Here is a 23,886-nt window from a genome sequence, read left to right on the forward strand (position 1 = left end):
CTACGTAGTCTGTCCTTATTATCTGAAAAGGTTTCATGAAATTCTGTTGTGTGGTTTGAAAGGAGTTGCGATGACAAAAGGTTGCAGTAGTATATTGGGCAAATAAGTTCAAAGGGGCGTAACTCCTGGAAAAAAAATTGAATCCTAATTTCCTGTCGATATGCACATCTATTCTTGCTTTCCTCTGAATTTCCTATTGTGACGGCATGAAAAAAGGCGACCATGCCTGATGACGTCACATAGAAAGAACACATCTTTTTGCAGATCATTCGAAAAGAAGGAATAAATTTGCCTGCGTATTGTTTGAAAATCATTAGAGAAACAGATTCCACCACCAAATCTCGTGTAATACGATATTTATCCACTTTCGACAGTTAAATTTTAATTATTTAAAACGCTCGGCAAGCCTCGCATTTTAAATTTGAAAATTTAACTGTCTCGAGTGGATAAATATCGTATCACACTCGATGCAGTGGTAGAATCTATATAAATATATTTACAAAACAAGTGATTATGTGATTTATACACTTTAATATTCAGTATGAGTACAACAGTTAAGTATTTCTTCTGAAACTGTTTTTGACAATGTAAACTTATTTGCTGGTCCATCATGTACTTCTAACCATTAAAATCCTGTCTTTCAATAATACATTTCATTGACAGATGAACCTGTTGTTTTGAGATTCTTGATCAGCATTAAAGCTATAGCTGATTATATCCAGCCAAGAAACTGTGTCAATTTCATTTCTTTTTGTATCCACCTAACAGTTATGTTAATTTCATGCTTGTTATAAATCTGAGGGTTAAGTTCCAGTAGCTTGTAGTCTTCTGTGATCTATCTTCTCAAGCTGCACAAGACTGGTAGACATTAAGAAAAATAATATTTACTAATTGTGGTTTTTGCACAAAAAAGGAGGTAAAATATTCTCTATTGCATTTAGCTATTATTTGGCAATGTACCATACATAGGTAGGGATCACCATATGCCTTCCACCCACCTTTTAATTTTTTAGAACCACACTTGGATTTCCAGCACCACTCTCGATTTTGTCAGCCTTAACTTTAAATCTTGATATTATGTGAGATACATTTGGAAATTATTTCTTAAATCTGCCTAATTTCATTGACTTTGAAAGACTATAATTAAGTTTTGATTTTTATGTTGTAATAAGATTCATAAATTTGTGTACACACGTTTATGTATTTAAGAGTACAGTATTGAAAATGGCATATGATCTATAAATATTTCTCAATCAATAAAATTATATCATAAGCTCCACCCTTGAAACTTTTTGTGTGGTGATCCCTAAAGTCCATTTTATATCTGTGGATATATGCTCTTCTAGACACATTCATATCACAATCACTGTAAGTTTTCAAAGGCTATGTCATTTGTAAACAACTCATACTCATCAATTTTTAAAGGATACGGTTTGAGTTGTTCTGCAAAGTTTTTCATGTCTTCAGCAATAGCATCTTGTCCAGACATAGCAAGTACACTGAGCTCTACCAAGTAAGATGGCACTATAGATTCCAGGTTGTCTGTTGTGTGCCCTTGTTGCATCATCTAGAAAACAAAAAAACAAAACTTTGATTAAATATATTGTTCTGTAATCCATTGTAAACTGTTTTCATTAAGGGGGTACCCAACACTTTTACTGAAATAGATTTGGCTCATTCAATTTCCATTAATATTTACTTTAACCTGTTGACAAAAACATAAAAATTTCAAGAAATTTTAACCACACAATGTACAGGAATAATTTTATTGGATAAATACTATATAAAATAGCAGTTTTACAAACACTAATTTTGATCATTGAGAAGCTTGATTTCTCTTTACTTATACTATGTGATTAAAACATTCAGCTGATTTTCAAAGATTTAACTCTCTTTAGTGTTCTGTACCCCCTTAAGTCTATATAAATATACTAAGTCATTAAAATATCATGTACATTGTACTGCAATCATGGCTTTACAATCTTTCAAACATTTCTGTTTTCAAAATCCTACCTTAAATATTTTCGAGACTGTAACTTTCATTCTGCCTTTATGGAAGTAAAAACCTTTCACAACAAACTCATGGTCCAATCTACAAAATAAAAATGCATTTATTGATTGATTGGTGTTTAACACCACTTTCAACACACTATTGTGCTATTTTGTGGCGGTTAGTTTTTATATTGGTGGAAAAAGCTGGAGTACCTGGAGAGAACCACCGAAATGCATTTATTGACAAAAATAAAAGATATAAAGCAACCTGAAGTTACTGTGAAATGTGATTAGACTGATAAATTATACCATAGTATATGCTGTGTTTTCCCAAGTATTTTCAAACAGCACTATGGAATTGGAAATAGCAGTGTTTCCCCAAAACTATTGCACCACTTTTATTAGTCATCTACATTTTACAATATTTCCAATGTTGTATGTTAAAAGTCTTTATTCATTGATGAGGATCATGGCAACCAAATACTGCTAGTAAACTATGAGAGCATTATATTGGAATTTAATAGTAAAAAGATTATATTTACAGAGTTTATTAACACAGCCTTTCACTCAGACTTAACATAAAATGGACTTGGTTCATTTTGTGAGTGGGTTGGCTGAGTTAAAAGGTAAAATAACAAAAATACCGAACTCCAAGGAAAATCTAAAACGGAAAGTCCCTTATGAAATGGCAAATTTAAAAGCTCAAACACATCAAACGAAGGTATCAATAATAAACTCTGTAAAAAATAACTTTTTTTACTATAATAAAATCTATTGAAGGGCTTAAACGACCCAGTGAAAAGTACACCAGTTAGAATTATTACAAACCTGAAACCAACTTCATGAAGAAACTGTAAAACATTATCTGAGGTAGCTACATCAACACAGTTCCTGATTAGTGTGTGTCGACTTTTGTCACCCATCTCAGAATGACCAAGGTATCGGAGTTGCCTGAAAATACACAATTACACATTCTACCAAATAAACATTTACGGTACCATCTTTACTGCATCAAATACACATTTCAATAACTTATATCACTTTATTGATGCTTGAGGCTAGAATATTTAAAAATCCCAAACCTAATACAAACATTGAGGGCTTATATAAACGAAAAGTTTATAAAAAGTATAGCCAAATTATACAAGGAATAAGAGTGATAGATGAAAGAAGGAGATATTCTGATACATTCCTTTATTCAAAATTATTTCATATGAGCAAGTTTCAACAAAACAATATCTACAATGTCATGCCAGTACTAAAGTCCTGAGCTAATTAGTTAGTGATATCCTCTGAACTAAGTCTAACAGTTAGACCCAGTGGTACTTCTAACATTTATGGTGCTAGTAAACTCATAAATGTGTACTTCAATTAATGAAAACAACTGCTGGTCCATTGTTCTGTAATATACTGGTATATATGAGGGTCTCTATTCAGGTGTCTTCATTAATTTCTGTATACCGTCTTTAGGTGTGTATAGTATGCACTTTTTTACCCCTAAAAAGTAGTTGGTAGAGGGGGTGTGTATTAAAGACGGTTTTTGAATAATTTTTAAAAAATTTTTTTTTTGTTTTTTTTGTTTTTTTATTTATAGCATTTTTTCTTCATTATTGTATATGTTCATGACGTTTTTTATTTTATTTCTTTATTTGTAATTTTTAAAAAAAGTTTGTTTTCCTTCTTTATTGAATACACAAGTACTGGTGTGACATCCTGCATGAGTGAGCTTAAAATGTAATAAAGGATTAAGTATGGGTGTGTAGCAATTGAGTAATATTTTTTTTATTTTTATTCCATTTTTCTCTATTCTTTCTTTTTTTCTCATTTTTTCTATTCTTTATATTGTAGCATTCCATTATTCTCTATTTTTGCCCATTTTTCTCCATTCTTCATTCTCTTTGTTTTAGTGAAAACACAATATTTTCTGGAATCCGACAAAAATTTATTAAAAAGAAATGTATTTCCAACCTACCATCTTTTAACTACTTGAAAAGGAAACCCTAAAACACAAACATTTTTGGCCTAATTTACCTCTAGCAAAACTATTAGTTTCTCGAAAGTTGGTAGGTTGGAAATACATTTCTTTTTAATAAATTTTTGTCAGATTCCAGAAAATATTGTGTTTTCACGGAGTCTGGTACAATGTACTGGCATAACACATACTGCTACCTAAAACTCTGCCATTTGAAATTTGTCAATGAACAAAGTTATATAATGTTTAACAAGTTTTCTTTCACCTATTTCACTTATCTTTATGAAATAGATTAGTGGTTACAACAATTAATATGTTGATAAAAAGGTTTTGATAAAAAAAAAAACGTACAGGTCAGGGCTAAAAAATAATGTTGATGGGAAACCCGAAACACATACCTTTATATTCATAACCTTTTCTACATCTAAACAGTTACTGGCTATATAAGCCCTATCATCTTTAGCAAGAACAACACAGTTGTAATCACATTTCAATTCGGTTAAAGTTTGATTTTGATTTTTTTGGTGTTTGAACGCCACTTTTAAGCACCCCTTTTGGGCTATTTCGTGGCGGCCAGTTTTTATTGGTGGAGGAAGCTCGAGTGCCCGGAGAAAACCACAGACCTTCGATAGGAAAACTGACAATCCTAGTCAATTAGATTGGAGTCGAGTGCACCCGCACGAGCGGGGTTCGAACTCACAACCTCAGTGTTGACTGGCTAGTGTTTACAGTAGTAACTACTTAGACCACTCAGCCACCGAGGCCCCTGTTAAAGTTTGAAATACTTTAACTATTTTCACTAAAAAAAATCTTAACAGATTTTTTTTTTTTCAGTTTACATTGAGCTAAATATGGTTGTTTTTTAAATATAAGATTTGTTTGGCACAAATAGCAACTGCTCTTTCATATAGATAGATAGATAGATAGATAGTTTTTATAATATTCATGATATTTGTAGTTGTTTACAGTACTTTTTTAATTTACAAAAATTCAATTTCTCTATACTAGACTTACCAGTTTTCTGGTTGCACCAGGGAATGTCTAACACTATACTGCAATGGCTGAGGAATGCTGGCATTCTCTGATATATTGAATAATAAAATAGAAAATATTTAATATGCAAAACGATACCTAATGTTTACAGTTGAGCATTTCCTTATTCCATTAAATGCATTAATATTAGGTTTACAATTATAAGTTAAACACAGAGATTGTCGTATTTTAAAATATTTGGTGACAGTTATTTTTAAGTATAAAAAAGATGAAGTATAAACAATGATAAAGATGTTTTTTCTTATCAAAAACATGTACATTGTACAAGTGTATAAAAAAGATATCTATGACATTGAATTATTTTCTCATGAAACATTCATAGAAAAAGTTGTTGTATTCTGATAAAAGTGACCAAAAAGGCTAAAATTAAGCTTACTATTGGTGCAATTTGGGGAAACAAATGATCGTTTTCCAATGATTTTATCATGTATAGAAAACATAAAACAGTTGATTTTTTTCAAAATTGCACCGATTGTAAGTTTGATTTTACTTCTTTCAGTAGCTCTTACTTGACAGAGTACCATAATGTCATAACACAGAGTGCATGAAGGTTAGCTGTTGAAAATTTATTTACTCCTGAGTCAAAAGTCAGTAATATGAAAATAGTCTAGTACTCACTGATGGCATACACCATTTCATGATCTACAAATTTTTCTTCAGGTGAATCAGCATGATCGCAAAGACCTTTCAATCTACACAGTAGGACTTCTAATGAACTGTCTAAAATGCTTCCCTGTAGAAGGTATTCATTGGTTGGTGCTGCTTTTAATGCTTGTGTTAATTGTGGATCCATCATATTTATTAACAATTATTCATTTCTGAAAAAAAATAAATCTTTACATGTTTACAATTCAATTAGAAAAAATATTTTTGAAAATGTGTACTTTCATTTTCAACTTACATGAGCAACATGGTGGGTGCCACATGTGGAGCAGGATATACTTACCCTTCTGGAGCACCTGAGATCCCCCCCAGTTTTTGGTGGGGTTCATGTTGCTCAGTATTTAGTTTCCTCTGTTTTGTTTCGTGAACAGTTATTTGTCTTTTGGTCTTTTTCTTTTTTTGCCATGACATTATCAGTTTATTTTTGACTTATGAAATTATGAGTTTGAACGTTCCTTTGGTATCTTTCACCTCTCTCTAATAAATTCATTCAATTAAATCATGCTTGAAACAGTACATCTACTTAAAATTACATGAATACGAAGATAACTGAGTGTATTGTATTTTAAGCTTGGCCTTCGTAGCGAAGCTAGGTAAACAGATACTTGCGACAGTAAAATCAAGTGATAGGGAAACAATACTGATTTCATGAAAAGCTCATCTGATGAAATAATGAAGATTTTTTAAACAAGACAAAATGCCTATCTTATTCAATTCCATGTACATGAATGAATTAATAGATTTTGAACTGAATAATACTTTAATACAATAATAATGACCCCATGAATATAATGCATTACATCATGACCGATACAAGGAAGTTTCCGTATTTGAGCTAACTTTCAAACAGAAATTATGCCAGAAATTTTTAATTTTGAGGTTTACCAGGTTTTTTGCTATTCTATTGTTTAGGCCTCAATTGAAGACACTTCATTAATTGATAAAGTAATTATATATATATATATATATATAATTATTCAGATTATAACACAGATTTGTATATATAACAATATTAAATTAGCCTTTGTATTTATACAAGTGTGAGTGGGTTGTCCCCTTATGTTGATTATTTAGAAATATGATTGGAAGCAATTAAATTTTACATGTACATGACGTACAACACTAAAATCAAATGCTTATACCGGGTATATCTTCAAACTATGGATTGATTCAAACAAAGCTGGATAATATTAAATAATCAAAGTATCCCAAAATATGCAGAGCTTAATTATATTCCCCTTTAGATATCAAAGTATACATGGTTACAGGTATAGGAGAAAAGGAAGAAATTGAATTTTTTATCCCCAGAACATTACCCTCAATTTTTATTTGCATTTAACATGTTTAATGTATCTATGTACTAGCAATTATACTACATGTATGCAACTTCAATATTTATTATTTTGTGTAAAAAAAAATATTAAGAAATCATATTGCCCAGTATATCCCGTTTCTGGGAGTACTGCCCCAACCCCAGGTAAATACCAATACTGGTACATTTGTATACCAGTATTGTATAGTCTTTTTTACCTTTAATTTATAACTTCTGACTTATTTGATCTTTTCCATACCATACCCTTTACCTGTCTAGTAGTGGTAGGTTCACCCTTTCTAAGGGTCACTTCCAATGGGATTAATTTACGTTAAACACGAAAAACTATATACAGTATATACAGTTGTATATTTAAGTCTTTAAATATGCATATTTAGCTTTCGTGTCGATCCGGCCCCAAGTTGATCCGTCCCAAGTAGTTCTGTCCCAAGGTGTTCCGTCCCAAGTCGATCCGTCCCAAGTAAATTCGGCCCCAACATTTATTTGAATATTTGTTTAAATTTATATTAAGATTTCATATAGAAACATAATATTATTTTTAATATGAAATATTTGATTCAAATCAATTTATCACCTTAATTGAATGGGGATGATTATGCAGTATAAAACAATTATGTTGATTATGTTTATATTTATTACAAGTTTTCAAGACTATTGGGAATGCATAATTATAATAAAAACATATATAACAGAATTTAGTACCATCAACATTAACCAGCAGTAATTAGCATTTTTTTCAATTCACTTAACAAGTCTTTCAACTGGTGTAATAACAAATAGTTACATACACAACTGTACAAGCTGATCCCCAAGCTGATACATACAAACTTTGTTTTTGTTTAAAGTTATAAAAAGATTGTCAAATTTAAAAAATGCATTCCATGGTACAAAAAAAAAAAACACAGAGAAGAATGTGATGAAAGGAAATAATGGTACATTTCTTCTTCATGTTACCAGAATAAAATATAACAATTAATTATCAGAACTTCAAATAAAAGTTCAAACTATAAAGACCTTGATGATTAAGTAAATTTTATCAATCATGATTTTGATTGAATTAAGTGATTACAACTGACGTAACGTCAGTTGTAATCACTTACATGGGTTCATGATCATCAGACAATTGTTGAATTAACAAACCAATTAAAGACTAATGATTTGATTTAAACAAGTCATTATGATGATTACATAATTATATGTTCCATTGGACTGCATGTAAATATCTATTTATCTCTTTTATGTGTGAATTAAATAAAAACTTTTTCCCCCATGATATTCCAAGTTATCATGGAAAATAACTTCATATTCAGTCCATGGAAAGTGTGAATCAAGAAATCTGTTTCTTATGTGGAGTAGCGATATTTTCTTTTGTAAACGAGATGCATTGTGGGGAAATCTCAGTAAAGTATCACTGAAATTTCGTATAGATGATGTACCTATATAATAAACCAATTATACGCATATAAAGAAGTAGACACGATGTATAATATCCCCTGCCCTTCGATCAATTTTGTTCTGGGTATTGTCACTCTAGAATAATAAAGTGTTGACACAGATATATGTATCATGCATCTCTCATGTTTATTTGTAATTTTGACACGATATTCCAGGGCGTGTATTTCCTATCATGATTTCCTTGATAAAGGGTTGCTGCTCACAAGAAGAGTTCCAGGTGGTGCAGGTCGTATATTTTACGGACGCCATCACAAGTTGGTTGACTGTTATTGAATATCTGTTTCACAGATGACAACGGACATGTTCCAATTGTCGAAACTACAGTCCCGTCCCTTTTTCCCAAATGTGACCTACAGAATTAGCCTTATCAACGGGTTTGTACTAACATGAGCAACATGACAGGTGCCACATGTGGAGCGGGATCTGCTTACCCTTCCGAAACATCTGAGATCACCTCCAGTTTTGGTGGGGTTCGTGTTGTTACATGTACATGTAAGTCTTTAGTTTCATACGTTGTGTTTTGTGTACTGACCAGAAACAGCACACCTCCATTACTTCGTAGAGGTGAGACAAAGACATATCTAATAGTTTTTTCGCCATCTTATATCTGGAAAATCTATATTTGATGTCATGTTATTGCAAATTTATCGAATTATGCATGACGATTTAAAAGACTGCATTCGATAGGTTAAAATGTGAATAGTAAAAACATGATTTTGAAGTTGTTAACTAGGAAAAGTTTTTCTTTTCCATAACTGAAAGTAAGTTTTATTTTCCAGCGATCTTTTATTTTACATGACTGAAAACTCGTGTTTAGAATAATAATATTATCTCAACACATTTCTAAGTAAACACATTAAATGTACACGTCTTGAATACATAAACACTTTTAAATGTGTTTTTTAATTAAAAAGATTTTAGGACTGCTAAACATGACCAAAGGCAGATCCAGGGGGGGGGGGGGGGGGGGCTGGGGGCTCGGGCCCCCCCTTTTGTGGGAAAAATTTGGTTGATTATATAGGGAATCACTGAAGCATGACTGGAGCGGGTCCCCCCTTAGGTCAGTCAGTGGGCCCCCCCTTACAAAAAGTTCTGGATCCGCCACTGATGACCCCAATCTAAACACTGTCTTCAATCAAAACATTTTAAGAAATTAAACATGTTAAACAAGTGTGCAAACAAGGTACAACATATTTAGAATTATGTTTAGAATTTAAACACCATTTATGCAGTTTACGTGTAGTAAGGATATCAGAAATGTATTTTTTGATGTGTTCATATAGAAATTTAATAAATGATATGTCGATACCACCAATTTGAACGAAAATTCAGGTCGGTCTATTAAACACAACTTGATTTTATTGTTCACATATAAAAAGGAATAACAGAACTCCAAGGCAAATTCAAAAAGGGAAAGTCCAAAAAAACTGACAAAAATCAAACACTATCAATCAACGGAACAAGTGAAAACTTCTGCCATGTAACTTTAATCTAATACAAATATGTTTGGAGAACAATTAAGAATTTCAAAGGTGTCTCAAAAGTTCATATTGACGTTAAGCAGTGGGGTTAAACTGCTACCTCATATAACATGAAACGTACAGTTACAATTAAAACATACCACAACTACATTTAAGAAAATGTCACATCGACAATAAAATAAATAGCATTCAATTATTTATTTACAAAAGAAAAATTTAGCAGTACAATTTTTACAAGGACATAAACTTTTGCTATTACTTTGATATTGATCATATCACAAGGCTTAATTTTTGTTTAAATTTAAATGATAGGTCCATCATGTCCATAAAGACATTTAAATATGTGCTTGTGTAACTGGTCAATTTGACTTTTTTTCCCTTTAAAACGACCTTGAAAGGCTGATAATAATAGATTTTACACTTAAATGATTAACGGTAAAACATAACACTTTTCTGTTTGTTGCATAAATTAATTTCGGTCTGAATGTATTTATATATTTAAATACTAAAAAATTTTTTTTTCTCGCAAAAATCATCATTTTCCTCATGGAGTGTCTGCATATTTACATGTTCATATGAGTAAATATCGCGACTCCACATAAGAAACGGTTTTCTCCATAGAAAGGCAAAATTTTAAAAAATCACACCTGCTCTATCCAAAAAATATTTTTTCAGTGTAGTGTATAAATATTGGGACACATTATACATGTTATATCAAAATTATAGAAAAGTATATAAACTGTCACTCAAATTAAGGACAAATTTATGTAGAATAAGCGTATTATATAGTTTGACAGCTTCTGATCTAGACATACTAATTTTTGACCTTTTCTTTGTTGACTTGTATACCACACTTTGGCTTTTTTCAAGTAACCAGATAAATGAGGCTTTGACTTTTTCATGTAATGTCACAGGAAAAGGAAAGCAAAAAAGCTCTCCCATTCACTGTTGACCTAATAATATTATCAGAAGATAATCTAGATCAGGTTTGTCATTTTCTGGCATTGCACGGGGAGTATTTGTGGATATCCACGTGCATTTTTATTTAATAATCTGGCTGCAGCAACATTGCCACCTTTGACACAATTGTAAAAAGTGCTAAATTTAGAAGGGGAATTTGATTGGCGGCGGTTGAATTAATATTGGGAATGAGATTTTTTTAGCACGTGAATATCCTTTGAAGGATTGGTGTTTATTGTTTTCTTGCCATTTCGTAAAATCACGATTAATTAAGGCGGGTTCGTAAACCCCCCTCCCCCGCTTGAAAATCTTAAAATAATTTTTGTGAGCAGATTTCATTCCAATCAATTCATAGACGTATATATGCTGATGCTGCTTTACAAACAGTACCAATCATACTCATTCTTGTATCGATTTAAAATAATTCATCTGAATGTTACTCCATTATAAGGCATACTTCACGTACCTGCTGTCATTAATCATCGATACTTTTACAAATTCCATTTATCCTGATTCAAATATGCCACCAAATCCTCCGAAGTATTATATAAATTATTCATTATTTTATTATGGGGCCATATCAGCTTGGGGCCGGATCGATGTTGGACGGATCAACTTTGGGTCAGAATTACTTGGGGTCCTATCGGTTTGGGGCTGGAACGACCTGATACCCATATTTACAACAGAAGTTTTTTATATATATTGTTGAAATCCGGATATGGTTTACAAATTTTTGCACCTCATGTTTGCGGTATACTATCTTTTCCGCAAGTTTATTGTTTTCTGTTTGGTATTAAATTAATAATTAAGATCCATTTTGTTCCATCTGGTGATCCGTTTATTTGGCAATTACCATGGCAGTAAGCAGGGTTTAAGAACATCCATTGTTCAACCTGCTACAGTGCTACTGCCACTGCTAGTCAAATGCATTTTGTTAAAATATACTTTTTCACTTTTTTTGGTCTTTTGGAAAATGCTGTTTGTGCTGTATTTAGACCCCTCTACCAAGAAATTTGCTTTGAATGCACACGTATAAAAATTGCGGTTTTTATCCAACGCAATCATAGGTTTGAACGTTGTTTTCAATTTATATATAATGTTTGCCCTTCTATTCTTATTTTCCTACTGTCATTGCTTTGAGCGACATTGTCCTCTAGCATCTATATTATAATTGAATTTCTCGTTATATTGATGATGACTATGAAGTATTACAATTACCCTTAAAATGTGCGATTACAAGAAATTATACCAAGAGACATTTCTCAGTTTCTGCAGACAAAAACAAAACTGAAACCGGAAGCTGCACTAACTAAATAAACACGAAACCGAGTTCCGTTTCAACGACAAACGGTTACGGAATTAAAGGTTATTTATGAGGGTATGGATGGGGGTCATTCATTTCTGTATTCTTTAATGTTGTCGCTCATTATTCTTTATATTTAAAAGGGCTAATTTGACATTACTTGATAACTGTATTCTGGACATTTTGTTTTTTTGTAATCAGTATATTTTTACCCAATTCTTTAATTTGTGCAGTTATTCTATATATGATATATATTAGCACCCCATTATTCCCAATTCATTAATTTTTATGCCCATATTTCTCTATTCTTTTTTGTCTGTGCCCTTTATTCTCTATTCCATAAACGCCATCCACACCCTCATATATTATGTTGGTTCCCGGCTCCGTAAAATATTCAGTATGCCTTCGGAATCATACAAATATTAAGAATAACGTATTGTCAAACTTGTCAAATAACGGCCGGGTACCAGTCTAATTATATATGCATTCGACCCAGCAAAAAAAATTGGAGCGATGATTAGTACGACCTCTTATCGTTACAGTCTTCCAGAGACATATATATACATGTTCTACATTTTCCTTTTCCCACTAACCAGTTCTCTTCCCATATCCGTTCTATACTTTCTCCGCTTTTAAATTACTTTTCTTTTTCTCGTCTAGACTGAACCTTCTCCGTTCTCCATTTCTCAGCCATAATTCTACTTTCTACCTCCCATTTTCTCGACCCCCCACCCCTCCTCCCCTCACTAACGACATGGGATTAATCAATGAGGCAACAACCCAAAAACCAAACTTGAAACCATATAAAATTAAACATCTCTACTTTATAACTTGATTGTGTATCACTCAGTAAAATTGAAATTACAATCAAGTTTAAAGACAATCTTTTATACATTTTTTTTTAAACATCCCCAAAAAGCACAACATAGTGAGCTAAGACATGCATTTTACTCTATATCTCTGAAGTAAGTAAGTTTTATGGAAACAAATGTTCCAACTTCAATTCTAGCATGCATGAACATATAATCATATAAGCAACAAAATAGGAACAGCAGACTCACATGAAAATAATGGTCAGAAGATTTCAATTAATTCAATTCAAAGGGGACACCAAAGAACTCAATATAAAAAAATGATTATAGAGTGGTTTGGACTCGATCGGGATTCACTGAACTGCTAATCCAAAGCAATATAAACTTTAACCTATACCGAGCTGTTATGTCTATATTTTTTTTTATATAAACGAACGGAGATGACAACAGCCCAAGTATTTCCTTTATTTGAATTTGCTTTCAGTAAGTAGTTGATTTAGCTAGGTGTGGTCATGTGGAAACCTATCACGTTTATGGAAGTGAAAAGGCATATATAAGCATTTTTTCTTTATAGTTTATAATTTTTATCTTACACCTTGACCAATATTTAAATTACCAAAATTCTAATTTGCCGTAGCCTTCTGAAACGAAATAAATAGCAAAAAGCGACTGAAAACTGAGACTACGATATATGAAAATTTGTTTATAACTTTTACCTTTCACCTTTACCTAGATTTTTAAAAAGGAGAAGCCGTTTCTGTCTCAATAAAATTATGATTTGCCGTCATGTACAAGAATTACGGACATTTCAAGGCGAGATAACTCGTGTTACTTTTCTATTCTGGTTCCCATCTTGCTCTCATCGTCTGGTGACCAGTAGATAAAAATAGATAACTCCCATAAACGAACACCCCGTCAATAGATGTCACTTTGACGTTATGCCTATAGGGTAATTTATGATATTAGCAGTTATACGATAATTCCGAACGCAGTTGGATTTAAGAAAGAAACCCCGCGTACACTATACACAGATGAATGATGAAGAAATTTCCGATAGAAAAGAAATAATTAAAAAAAAGAAAAGTTTTGCATGCCCTATGATGTACAAAGAATATTTTCTGTTATCGATGGTTCTAAAGAGATACGTTTACATGTTATTATATTTCCTATATTTATAATATATGTATATCTCTTGATCAATACTTTTTTTAAAAAAAATTTTCTTAATCTAGTAAATTTTCTTATTGTATGAAATTTGTAACCCTGTTTATACTACACACGACCTTTTCCGAAGCTTTCAGATAGTCCAAATAATTTATCATCGGTGTTTCTGATTTTAACAAGTTCAATAAAAGAAACATTTTAAAGCCGCAGGCAAACTGATCTATCCTTGTATATTTCTTTTTAATTGAGTTAGATAAAAATCCAATATACAAATCCTTTCAACATCGAGCAGGCTTGAGTATTATCTAAGATTATGTTTTATATAAAAAAAAAATAGCATTTAACTCTTCAACGTGGTTCTGGAAAAGGATAGACAATTTATGAATATGACGAAGACATAATCTTTCAATCAGTTTAATTGAAGTGTGGAGCTGGCATGTCAGTTATTGCTAGTAGTCCATTAGTTAATTTATCATGTATCATTGTCATTTTGCTTAGTGTCTTTTGTTATCTATTCTGACATCGGACTCGGACTTCTTTTAAACTGAGTTTTACTGTGCGTATTGCTGTGTTTTGTTTATTCTACATAGGCTAGAGGTATAGAGGGAGGGTTGAAATCTCATTAAACATATAAATAAAAGCTACAGAAAGGCAATATCATAAATATGACAAGATGTACATTACTGTCAATTTTAGATTTTATTTGATATGGGTAGGTCACATGTATTCGATATTGACATTGTATAAGCCTGATGTATACTCCATGCTGAATTTTATTTGATCTAGGTAACACGTAAAATCATTAACACCTGTGGATTAAATTGTAATATTTTCCTGTCCTCTAGGAACATAAAATTTACATAATTCACTACCCTTAATTAGACATAGATATCAGTAAATAAAACCGCAGACTTTCTCCTTAAAGTTTAGTGGTTTGTGTACATATATTGAAGGTGTGCATGTGGTCAGGATTTAATATTTGCTCTTTTGGGAGATAGTTAAAGTTATTTTAAAATAACACTTTGCATCTGCGGGGGCATCATTTGTGTCTCCCAGACACAATTAAATCTCAGATAAAGTTCTACATTATCTTTGTTATGATACAGTTACTTCAGAGTGCGGGGCATCACTTTGTCTAGTTAATTTTATAATTATTTTTTTGTTGTAATTAATCTTATTTGAAAATATTCGTTCATATTTCAGCCGTATCTCGATTTTTTTTTTTTGACTTTATAAAATTAGTTTATATGTGTTAACCTATATTCTTATTGTAGAATACTCTTAAACATAAGAATAGAGGGCAACATACATACATTATTATTGTTAAATCGCATTGATAAGAGTTTGAACACTTTAGACAAGGTAAAAAAGTTGATGTGAAAAGACTATTTTGAAATTATTAATCAACTGCAAAAAAATAAAAAAGGGGGTCTCCCAACAAGCTCTTGTGCGTGGACTACTATATTTTCAATGTAATACTTAAATGATAAGATAAAATAGTAACATATGGTATTGAATAGTGATACAGCACCGGAAAGGATTTGCCGTGGCACCATGGGACGCTCATACAATATACTATGTAAATATTGACACATTCGTGTTTATATGTTAGCTGAGATCGATAATTATGGAGCTTTTCTTAAAAAGGACTTCGATGTTTTTCGTCATTTGTATTATTAAACGACATTTTATGAATATACTAACAAGGATTTGTATAGTACTATACAAATCCTTGTACTGAACAATAAGATTAATGACGGTATGAAGGAGAACATAAAGATAGCATATCCTAACAATGATTTTGATGCTATGATATCTTACTGTATACATTCAAAATACTTGCATTTACTTCTTTGATCATTTCTTATAATGATAAGAATAATATTCCCTATACCTTTTCATTATACAAAACTTGTATAAAATTTTGTATGTTTTGAATAACATTAAAAATTGCACGTTGTCATCTTTTCTATTTCAATTTAGTTTTTCAGATTTCGTAGACATTTTTTTTCAATAATACCATCATGCAATTGTGTATTCAAATATTTGATAATAATAATATAATTACTCAAATCAAAATAAGATTAATTAGACAGAGCCTTTAAAAAAAAGAAAAAAGAAACACTTTTTGCATATTTTTCTTCAAGATGTCAACAAAACCACACTACTTTTAAAATTTTGATGTTTAAAGAACTCTTGGTATAATAGAAATTAATATATTGTTTAAAACCTAACTAGATATTTAAAATGATGGATGTAATTAAAAAGAAGTTCGCATCATAAAAATGAGAATTCAACTAAATAACAAAACCAATTTGTCTTTGAATACGGTCAATCTTAGTTGAATGAATATACATCGTATTCATAAATAATGAAGTTTCACTTTCAAATGCTTAGGGACAACAGTAAACATTATTTTAAAATGAGAATTCTTATACCATTTGATAGGAAAATTATTTGCCCATACTGTATAATTTGTTAATTTGATTTACAATAAAAAATGAATTTAATATGATTTTTTATAAAATATGTATACCTCGTAATTTAACATATCTCAACCAAAAGAGAACCCGACGTTCAACAAGATAGGGACAACAGTAAATATCAAGATAAAGTGGATTTTATTACACCATTTCAAAGCTAAAAAATTGGTGAGATCTCTATAATTTATTAATTTTATATGAGATTTATAAAATAGACATAGTATTCGTTTATTTAGCTAGTGGTCATAATTCCCCATAGACAATAACGTTAAAAAAATTTCAATGATTACGGTTCTCTGTGTGGTAGCTGATAAAGCCATCCAGCTGAGCTGTCCGCAATTCTTGTGTATGAGCCTTTTGCAAAAAGGAAATAAATAAATTGAAATTGAAATACCAAAGATCGAGCGACTGAAATCTATAAAATTAAGATTAATTATGTTTATTTCTAAAACACACCACTATCAAATGACTATCTTACTTGTAAGTGCGTACACGGAATTTGAAAATTCCCGCTATTTACCAGTTTATTAATAAGCGGTCATATGAACAATTATCTTCCTAGCTGATAAACCATACGAGAATGAATATTTCAAATTAAAAAGGTAATTTTTAGGTTTTATTCGATATTTCAAAGATTAAGACTTCTTTAATTCTGGCGTTTATATATTGTTCCTAATATTACTATAACATAAATAAGTGAACTTTTTCAAAGTTTAATATTTCAACTTTCGTTCTGGTGCAAGGTATTTGTCTTTGTTTTATCAGCAAACCTTAAAATATGGTCATCCGTCTTGGTCTTTTTACGACCGGCAGTAAAAACCTTGACGAAGTGGAGCGTCCGTTTGGAAGTGCGGGATGTATATAAATTCGCAGCCACGTCTATATAGTCAGAATATTGACGTAAAATCCGATGCCTCGTGTGTCACACTCTCTGCACGTTAAGAACCCTTGCAACTACTCTTCGAATGGTCTGCGAGTGGCCTGTTGCAAGGCTAAAATTCGGTCCTTATCCTATATGTACCCTAATTTCCCAGTGACATCACAACCATCAACCATCAACCCGGTCAATCCCTATTTGCAGGACCTACTGGCCTATTGTATTAATTGTTAATTTGTTCTCGGTCTGAACATGCACATGCAAACCAGTGATTTTTCTATCTTGGTCAACAGATTTTTGTCTGCAGTTCCAATTGCCATTGCAATACAATAAGATTACAACCGTGTACACCATATTTTGACCTGTTTTACCGTTTTTACCACATTTTCCCGGTATTTTTTGGTTTTCAATGATCTTTAACTTCGTAATTCATTTGGTATTCCGAGCGCCACAGATGAGTCTGATGTACAGGAAACGCGCGTATATAGCGCGTAAAAAATATAAGCCTGGGCTCTCCGTCATGAAACCTTACTTAGTACTCGGGCTATGAAATTTGTGCTCGAAACACCAAATCCAGTACTTTGATTGGTTAATTTCTGAGTCTGAGTACAATAATCATGCTCGAAATTTTTTATGACCGCGAGGCCAAGTATGTTTAATGAGTGTTTACCTATTGCAGCACATGGACTCGGTTAGCGATATCTATCTATCTATTTTATTAAAAAAAAACATTCTGTTGTATATCCTGTATATTTGTATTAAATCATCATCGTTGAGTTAGTACATAGACTTGTATGTATACAAGTAATGTGCAGTTTACTATCCATTTGGAACGCTACTCGAAAATGAGTGTATATTTGATAGGGACAGAAATTAAAAGTCTTACACGACCACCGACGGACCCTCAAAGAGTTCCTGCAAGGGTTATCAAACGACGAAGAGTTCAACATTTTTCTACACGAGGCATCGGATTATATTGATATAAGAAGATGTGGTATGAGTGCCAATGAGACAACTCTCCATCCAAGTCACAATTTGTAAAAGTAAACCATTATAGGTCAAAGTACGGCCTTCAACACGGAGCCTTGGCTCACGCCGAACAGCAAGCTATAAAGGGCCCCGAAAATGACTAATGTAAAACCATTCAAACAGGTAAACCAACGGTCTAATATATATGAAAAACGAGAAACACTTATGTCAACAAACGACAACCACTGAACATCAGGTTCCTGACTTAGGACTCTGAGGTGCAAACAAATGCAGCGGGTTTAAGCGTTTTAATTGGCGTCAACCTTCACCATACCTGAAACAATAGTGTAACATCACAACATAGAAAGACACACTATAAACTATCAATTGAAATGGCTTAACTCGATCAATCAAAAGACATATTAACAAAAACAAGTGAACATACACTGAACGAATAAATTTGATCTATGACACAATGTAAATACAAAATTAATAAAACAAGGGGGTTAGATATAAGACAATATCAGAAAGACAACCATAACCTTTGACAAACAGCCGCCAAATAAAATAAAGTACACAGGTAAATAAAAATAATTTTGTAGTAAGGTATATATGGAGTACGGAAATAATTTTTACAAAATAAATAATTTTATTGTTCCTAGTACGAAGTCCCCATTCTGACCAGACGTGGCTGCGAATTGATACATCCCACACAACCAAGAGTACGCCCAAATTTGGAAAGCGTTTTACTGCTGGCCAGAGGAAGACCAAAGGTAACCATATTTCTTCACCCCAGTCACCCTTAGAGTACATTTTTTTGTGATTATTAACTTTTATAACGGTTAACCGGTTAATCGATCGAAAGATTATCCGAGTAACCGGTTGGGTAAAACTGTTTAATTTGACAAAACTAATTTATTCATTTAATTCAAAATTATTAAAAACGAAAAACGTTTTTTTTCTCTCTCTCTTTTCATTTTAGACTACTGCATTTTGAATTCAAGGCAATAAGTTTAAACATATTTTAATACTGTAACTGTTACAATACCATCAGCCTTTGTTTGTCTTTTCTTAATCGATTTACGAGATTTGACCATCAGTAAAAATACTGTTTCATAAAATTAAGGTCAAGGTACTGTAAATGACCCGGTGCATTACATTTGCACGTATAACCATTACATTTGCGTGCAAAAATCATAATAACGTTTGAACGCAACTTTTGGCAACATTTGCGCGCATTCTTTCACCGCTAAACTCGTGTAAATACTGGTAAATACAGGTAGATTATACTTATTTGTTTATTTAACTATTATTTTTTAAAAGGATAAGTTCGTTTTATTATGCACATTAAGTCCTGGAAATATATACAGTTAAAAATGTAAAAAACATAGCAAATCTAAAGTTTGAAATTACTGATTTTACACGTCGTATAACGTGCTGAATACATGAAGCACAATGCTTTAAGAAAATACAAAACACAAAAATACATGGATGTGCTGAATAAAATTGCCTAATGAAGTGAGCATGGAATAATTCCGGGTCGTGTGTAGTACACATGGGTTCTGCTGACGGTGGTGATGCCCAAATACTTGGAGGAAATAGGGAATGTGGTGAAATACTTAAGTTTGCAATTATTTACAGTGCATCGCCATGAAATATCCCCTTACTTAAGCGTTCTGTCAATACGGAAAGTAAATCCATTGTACAGTAATGGTCCCCCACCCCCCATTTGTTTTTGTAACAATTCTTTTTGTAAGATTTTACATACATTTGTGATAAGTTGGTTTCTAAACTGGTCTATTTCTATCTTTTCTCAAATATAGATGAATGGATGTCTTAAATTATGTACACATTGTATAAAAACGTTATAAAAAATCGCCTTACTTTTGTGAATCCAAAAACATCTAGAAATAACTTTTTTTTTAATATATCTATACTAGCTTTCATAATAACGCTATTTCATGGAGATGTAAATATATTTGACAAATATCTGATGCAATTTCGATAGTGGTTTTAATCGCATCTGTAATAAAAATCGACATATATGATTAGTTTCAGATACGTATGATTTAATCAGCAAACATGTTATACATGTAATATATTTCATCTTAATTTCTCGACCTCAATCCTTTATCATGAAGATGGAAATAGTAACCTATTCAAGCGGTTCATCCCTACCCCCCCCCCCCCCCCCGAATGTCTCACAAATAGAGCTGAAAACTACGTCGATATTTTGTCGTATAACAACCCTTTTCCAAGTGTGGTACTATATAGGTCACCAAATTTCTAAGTTGTTTGGTAGTATGAAAATCTGAATTACAATCAGTATATTAATTCATGAAAATAGAAAATAGTGAAATTCATAAACATGCTCAAACGAATACCTTTTTTCGCCTTAGTTTGATTTTGGTGACTCTAAGAAGCAACTGACAAAACTGCAGGGCTCTGTTATCACATGCATTATGCTACAAGGATAGCATAACGACACTATTTACAGCTCTTCTATAAAATCATGCAAAGCAAACCTTTGATCAACTTGCTTGCTATATTTGCTAAGATATTTGCAAAAAATAGGTAGGCGGAGTTTCAGTCTGTTTTGTATATAATGGAATTTGATTAGACAATAAAAATTGACATGCAATGAAGTTATGTTTATTGTCCAATCAAATTCCAGTATATAGTAAACAGACTGAAACAGACTATCTACCTCTTGTTTACAAACATCCAAACAAACATAGCAAGCAAGTTGATAAAAGGTTTGCTTTGCATGCTTTTATAGAAGAGCTGTAATTCAATCGTTAATTAACCTTCATCAGAGGCCCAGATAGTTTATATACATTAATTGAATGTAGTATCATACCAGTTAAATTTTAGGGTTGGCGATTTTAAAGTTATAGAAATCTAAGTAAGATTTGTTTTAATCAAATCTATTTCTGAACAAGACATTTAGTACTTTTATACAATTTTATAAGCTTTTCGCTTATTCGGGTTTAACATTATGTTGCCAGTGATTTTCGGGACGGGGTTAAGAAATTAAGGGAAAATGGGCAAAAAATAAAAAATAAAAAATAATGGAAAAACAATCAAAGATAGAGAAAATGGCCCAAAAATAGAGAAAACACAGGCCTTTTCATTAATATCTACCTAAATACATGACTGCTAGATGTACAACTGATTAATTTATAAATAGATTTTTTATTCTTCTTCAGAATCCCTTATTTTTTAGTACAATGGAATACACATTTTGAACACAATTATCAATAATTAAGATTCCACGAATTATTAACGAATTTATCTTCAAACGTTATCAGCTGATGTACATAAACAATTTGTTTTGTGTAGTATCGTTTGACTGTTGCTCTTTTTCGTTTTTATCCATGGCGTTGTCAGTTTATTTTCGACTTATGAGTTTGAATGTGCCTTTGGTATCTTTCGCCTCTCTTTTTTAATCATGGGGCTACAATGATTTTGATGGTTGTGGTAATTGATGGTGATGGTACACGCGATGATGGTGTTAGTAGCTGATGATGATGATGTTGTTGTTAAAAACTGCTGTTGTTATTTATTATTGATATTTTTTGCAGCTTTGTGTGTAATGGCGACACCCTCTCAAAGTTGTGGTGTTTGTGATCTCCGTCACATTAAAAAACCATCAACAATCTGGTGTACAGAATGTGACGAGGGACTATGTACAGAATGTCTGGAGCATCATAGTTTGTCAAAAGGAACCAGAAACCATAACGTGTTACCTTTTACTGAATACACGAATTTACCAGATGATGTACTAAAGATTAGTCAAAATTGTAGCAAACACAATGAAAAGTTTCAAATCTACTGCCAGAGTCATGAGTGTCCTTGTTGCAGCAAGTGTATTGTAGAAAGCCATAACGTATGCCAGGACATCGTTAATTTAGATGACGTCATTCGTACTTCAAAAACATCGAATGCCTTGTGCGAGATAGAGGAAACATTAGTTGAAGTAGCAGAAAACCTTCAAACAATTCGTGAACATCAACAGGACAATCTTTCAACTTTGAAAGAGAGGAGAAAGGAAATTGAAGAAGAAATCGAGAAGACCAGAATAAAGCTCAACACCCGTCTTGACAAATTACAAAAAGATTTAATAAAACAACTGAATGCGTATGAAGATAAAGAAAACTCGAAAATTCGTCAGTTATTGTCATCATTGGAAAAGAAAGAAAATGAAGTGGCAGAATACCAGCGTAACATCGGGAACATCAAACAACATGGAACGGACCTTCAAATGTTTCTTTCAATGAAGCATATAAGAGAGGACATTTCGGGCAAAGAAAAATTCCTGCATTTACTTTTCCAAGGTGAGGATTTGAAGCAGCATTCTATAGCATATAATATAAACGGTGCTATTCAGAATATCATGTCTAATGTCAATAGTTTTGGAGAAGTATATATTGAAGCTAAACCTTGCGATATTGTCCTGAGTATGAAGAATGTCAAACAAGCCCAGATAATGGTACCAATCGTTCAAGCAAGATCCATTGAAAATATACAGCTGCAGATAAACAAGACAATAAACACCCAAGGACAACGCATTTACGGATGTTGCATGCTGCCGGATGGTAGATTGGTATTTACTTTCTGCGATGAAAGGACAGTTAAAGTCTTCAACATAGAAGGATCAAAGGATTTTGAGGTGGATATACCGTTTGGAGCATTTGATATAGTATACACCAGTGAGAACAATACATTGGCTGTTACATCCGGGGAATCAGATAAGCAATGTCTTACCATTATAGACCTGGAGAGGAAAGAAATCAAGAAAACAATTTCACTGACTTCAGATAATTATGGCATAGTATTGAAAGATAATCAATTGATTTATTCCGCCTACAACAAAGGTATAAGAATGATAAATATATACGACGAGTCTTTGAGCGACATAGTAAGAGAAGAAATGGCCAGTGAAGGTTACCTAGCAACATTTAAGGACAACATTTATCATACAAACAGACTTATACACACTGTTACATGTTATAATCTTCAAGGTGGAATACAATGGACATTCCAAAATGAAAGCGTTTTGAATAATCCTCTTGGTGTTGTTGTAGATAATGATGGTAATGTGTACGTGGTGGGGTTTTGGACGAACAATGTTGTAGTTATTTCCCCTGACGGACAACAACACAGAGAAATATTGACGGAAAGTGATGGTCTTTATAATCCCGTCTCTCTTCATTATAGCGGATTTAAGAAACAGTTACTAGTAGCAAACTGGAATGACCAGGCTCACTTGTTTGATTTTATTTGAACAACTTATATTAGGAAATTTCTCTCTTTTAAGTCATTGCGAAATGTATATATCAATTTGATTGTGTATACCTTAATCGGTT

The 23,886-nt window shown here is 32.2% G+C and overlaps 3 protein-coding genes across 5 annotated transcripts in view; 2 read left to right on the forward strand and 1 right to left on the reverse strand.

The window, feature by feature from the left end:
* LOC127705703 (CD82 antigen-like) overlaps nucleotides 1-23,886 on the forward strand; it is a 237,599-nt gene that overhangs the window by 54,493 nt on the left and 159,220 nt on the right. The window lies entirely within an intron of this gene.
* Nucleotides 512-12,215, reverse strand: LOC127705704 (mediator of RNA polymerase II transcription subunit 18-like). Of its 3 annotated transcripts, none has more exons than XM_052210082.1 (7): nucleotides 12,128-12,215; nucleotides 5,636-5,835; nucleotides 4,979-5,045; nucleotides 2,821-2,943; nucleotides 2,014-2,092; nucleotides 1,431-1,567; nucleotides 512-858 (listed from the first exon to the last, which is right to left on the reverse strand). In XM_052210082.1, exons 2-7 carry the CDS (start codon nucleotides 5,811-5,813, stop codon nucleotides 804-806), a joined length of 639 nt encoding a protein of 212 aa, XP_052066042.1. In that variant the 5' UTR covers nucleotides 5,814-5,835; nucleotides 12,128-12,215; the 3' UTR covers nucleotides 512-803. The 3 variants fall into 3 exon arrangements, with proteins under 3 accessions (XP_052066042.1, XP_052066041.1, XP_052066043.1); XM_052210081.1 differs by having other exon boundaries at nucleotides 12,159-12,206; XM_052210083.1 differs by lacking the exon at nucleotides 12,128-12,215 and adding an exon at nucleotides 10,090-10,106.
* Nucleotides 22,106-23,886, forward strand: part of LOC127705678 (uncharacterized) — a 168,176-nt gene continuing 166,395 nt past the window's right edge. Inside the window, exon 1 of the mRNA XM_052210023.1 lies at nucleotides 22,106-23,394. Within this exon, the coding sequence (XP_052065983.1) occupies nucleotides 22,113-23,394 (1,282 nt within the window). The 5' untranslated portion in view covers nucleotides 22,106-22,112. The remainder of the gene's footprint in view (nucleotides 23,395-23,886) is intronic.

Source organism: Mytilus californianus, unplaced genomic scaffold (genome assembly GCF_021869535.1).
Source record: "Mytilus californianus isolate M0D057914Y unplaced genomic scaffold, xbMytCali1.0.p SCAF_6, whole genome shotgun sequence".
In the NCBI taxonomy this organism is placed as follows: domain Eukaryota; kingdom Metazoa; phylum Mollusca; class Bivalvia; order Mytilida; family Mytilidae; genus Mytilus; species Mytilus californianus.

Coding starts and splice junctions, on each gene's coding strand:
- LOC127705704 (XM_052210082.1), bottom strand. CDS start 5,813: ATGATGGATCCACAATTAACACAAGCATTAAAAGCAGCACCAACCAAT. Junction 2,093..2,820: donor CTTCATGAAGTTGGTTTCAG/GTTTGTAATAAT, acceptor TTTATTTTGTAG/ATTGGACCATGAGTTTGTTG. Junction 859..1,430: donor TTTGCAGAACAACTCAAACC/GTATCCTTTAAA, acceptor AATGTCTACCAG/TCTTGTGCAGCTTGAGAAGA.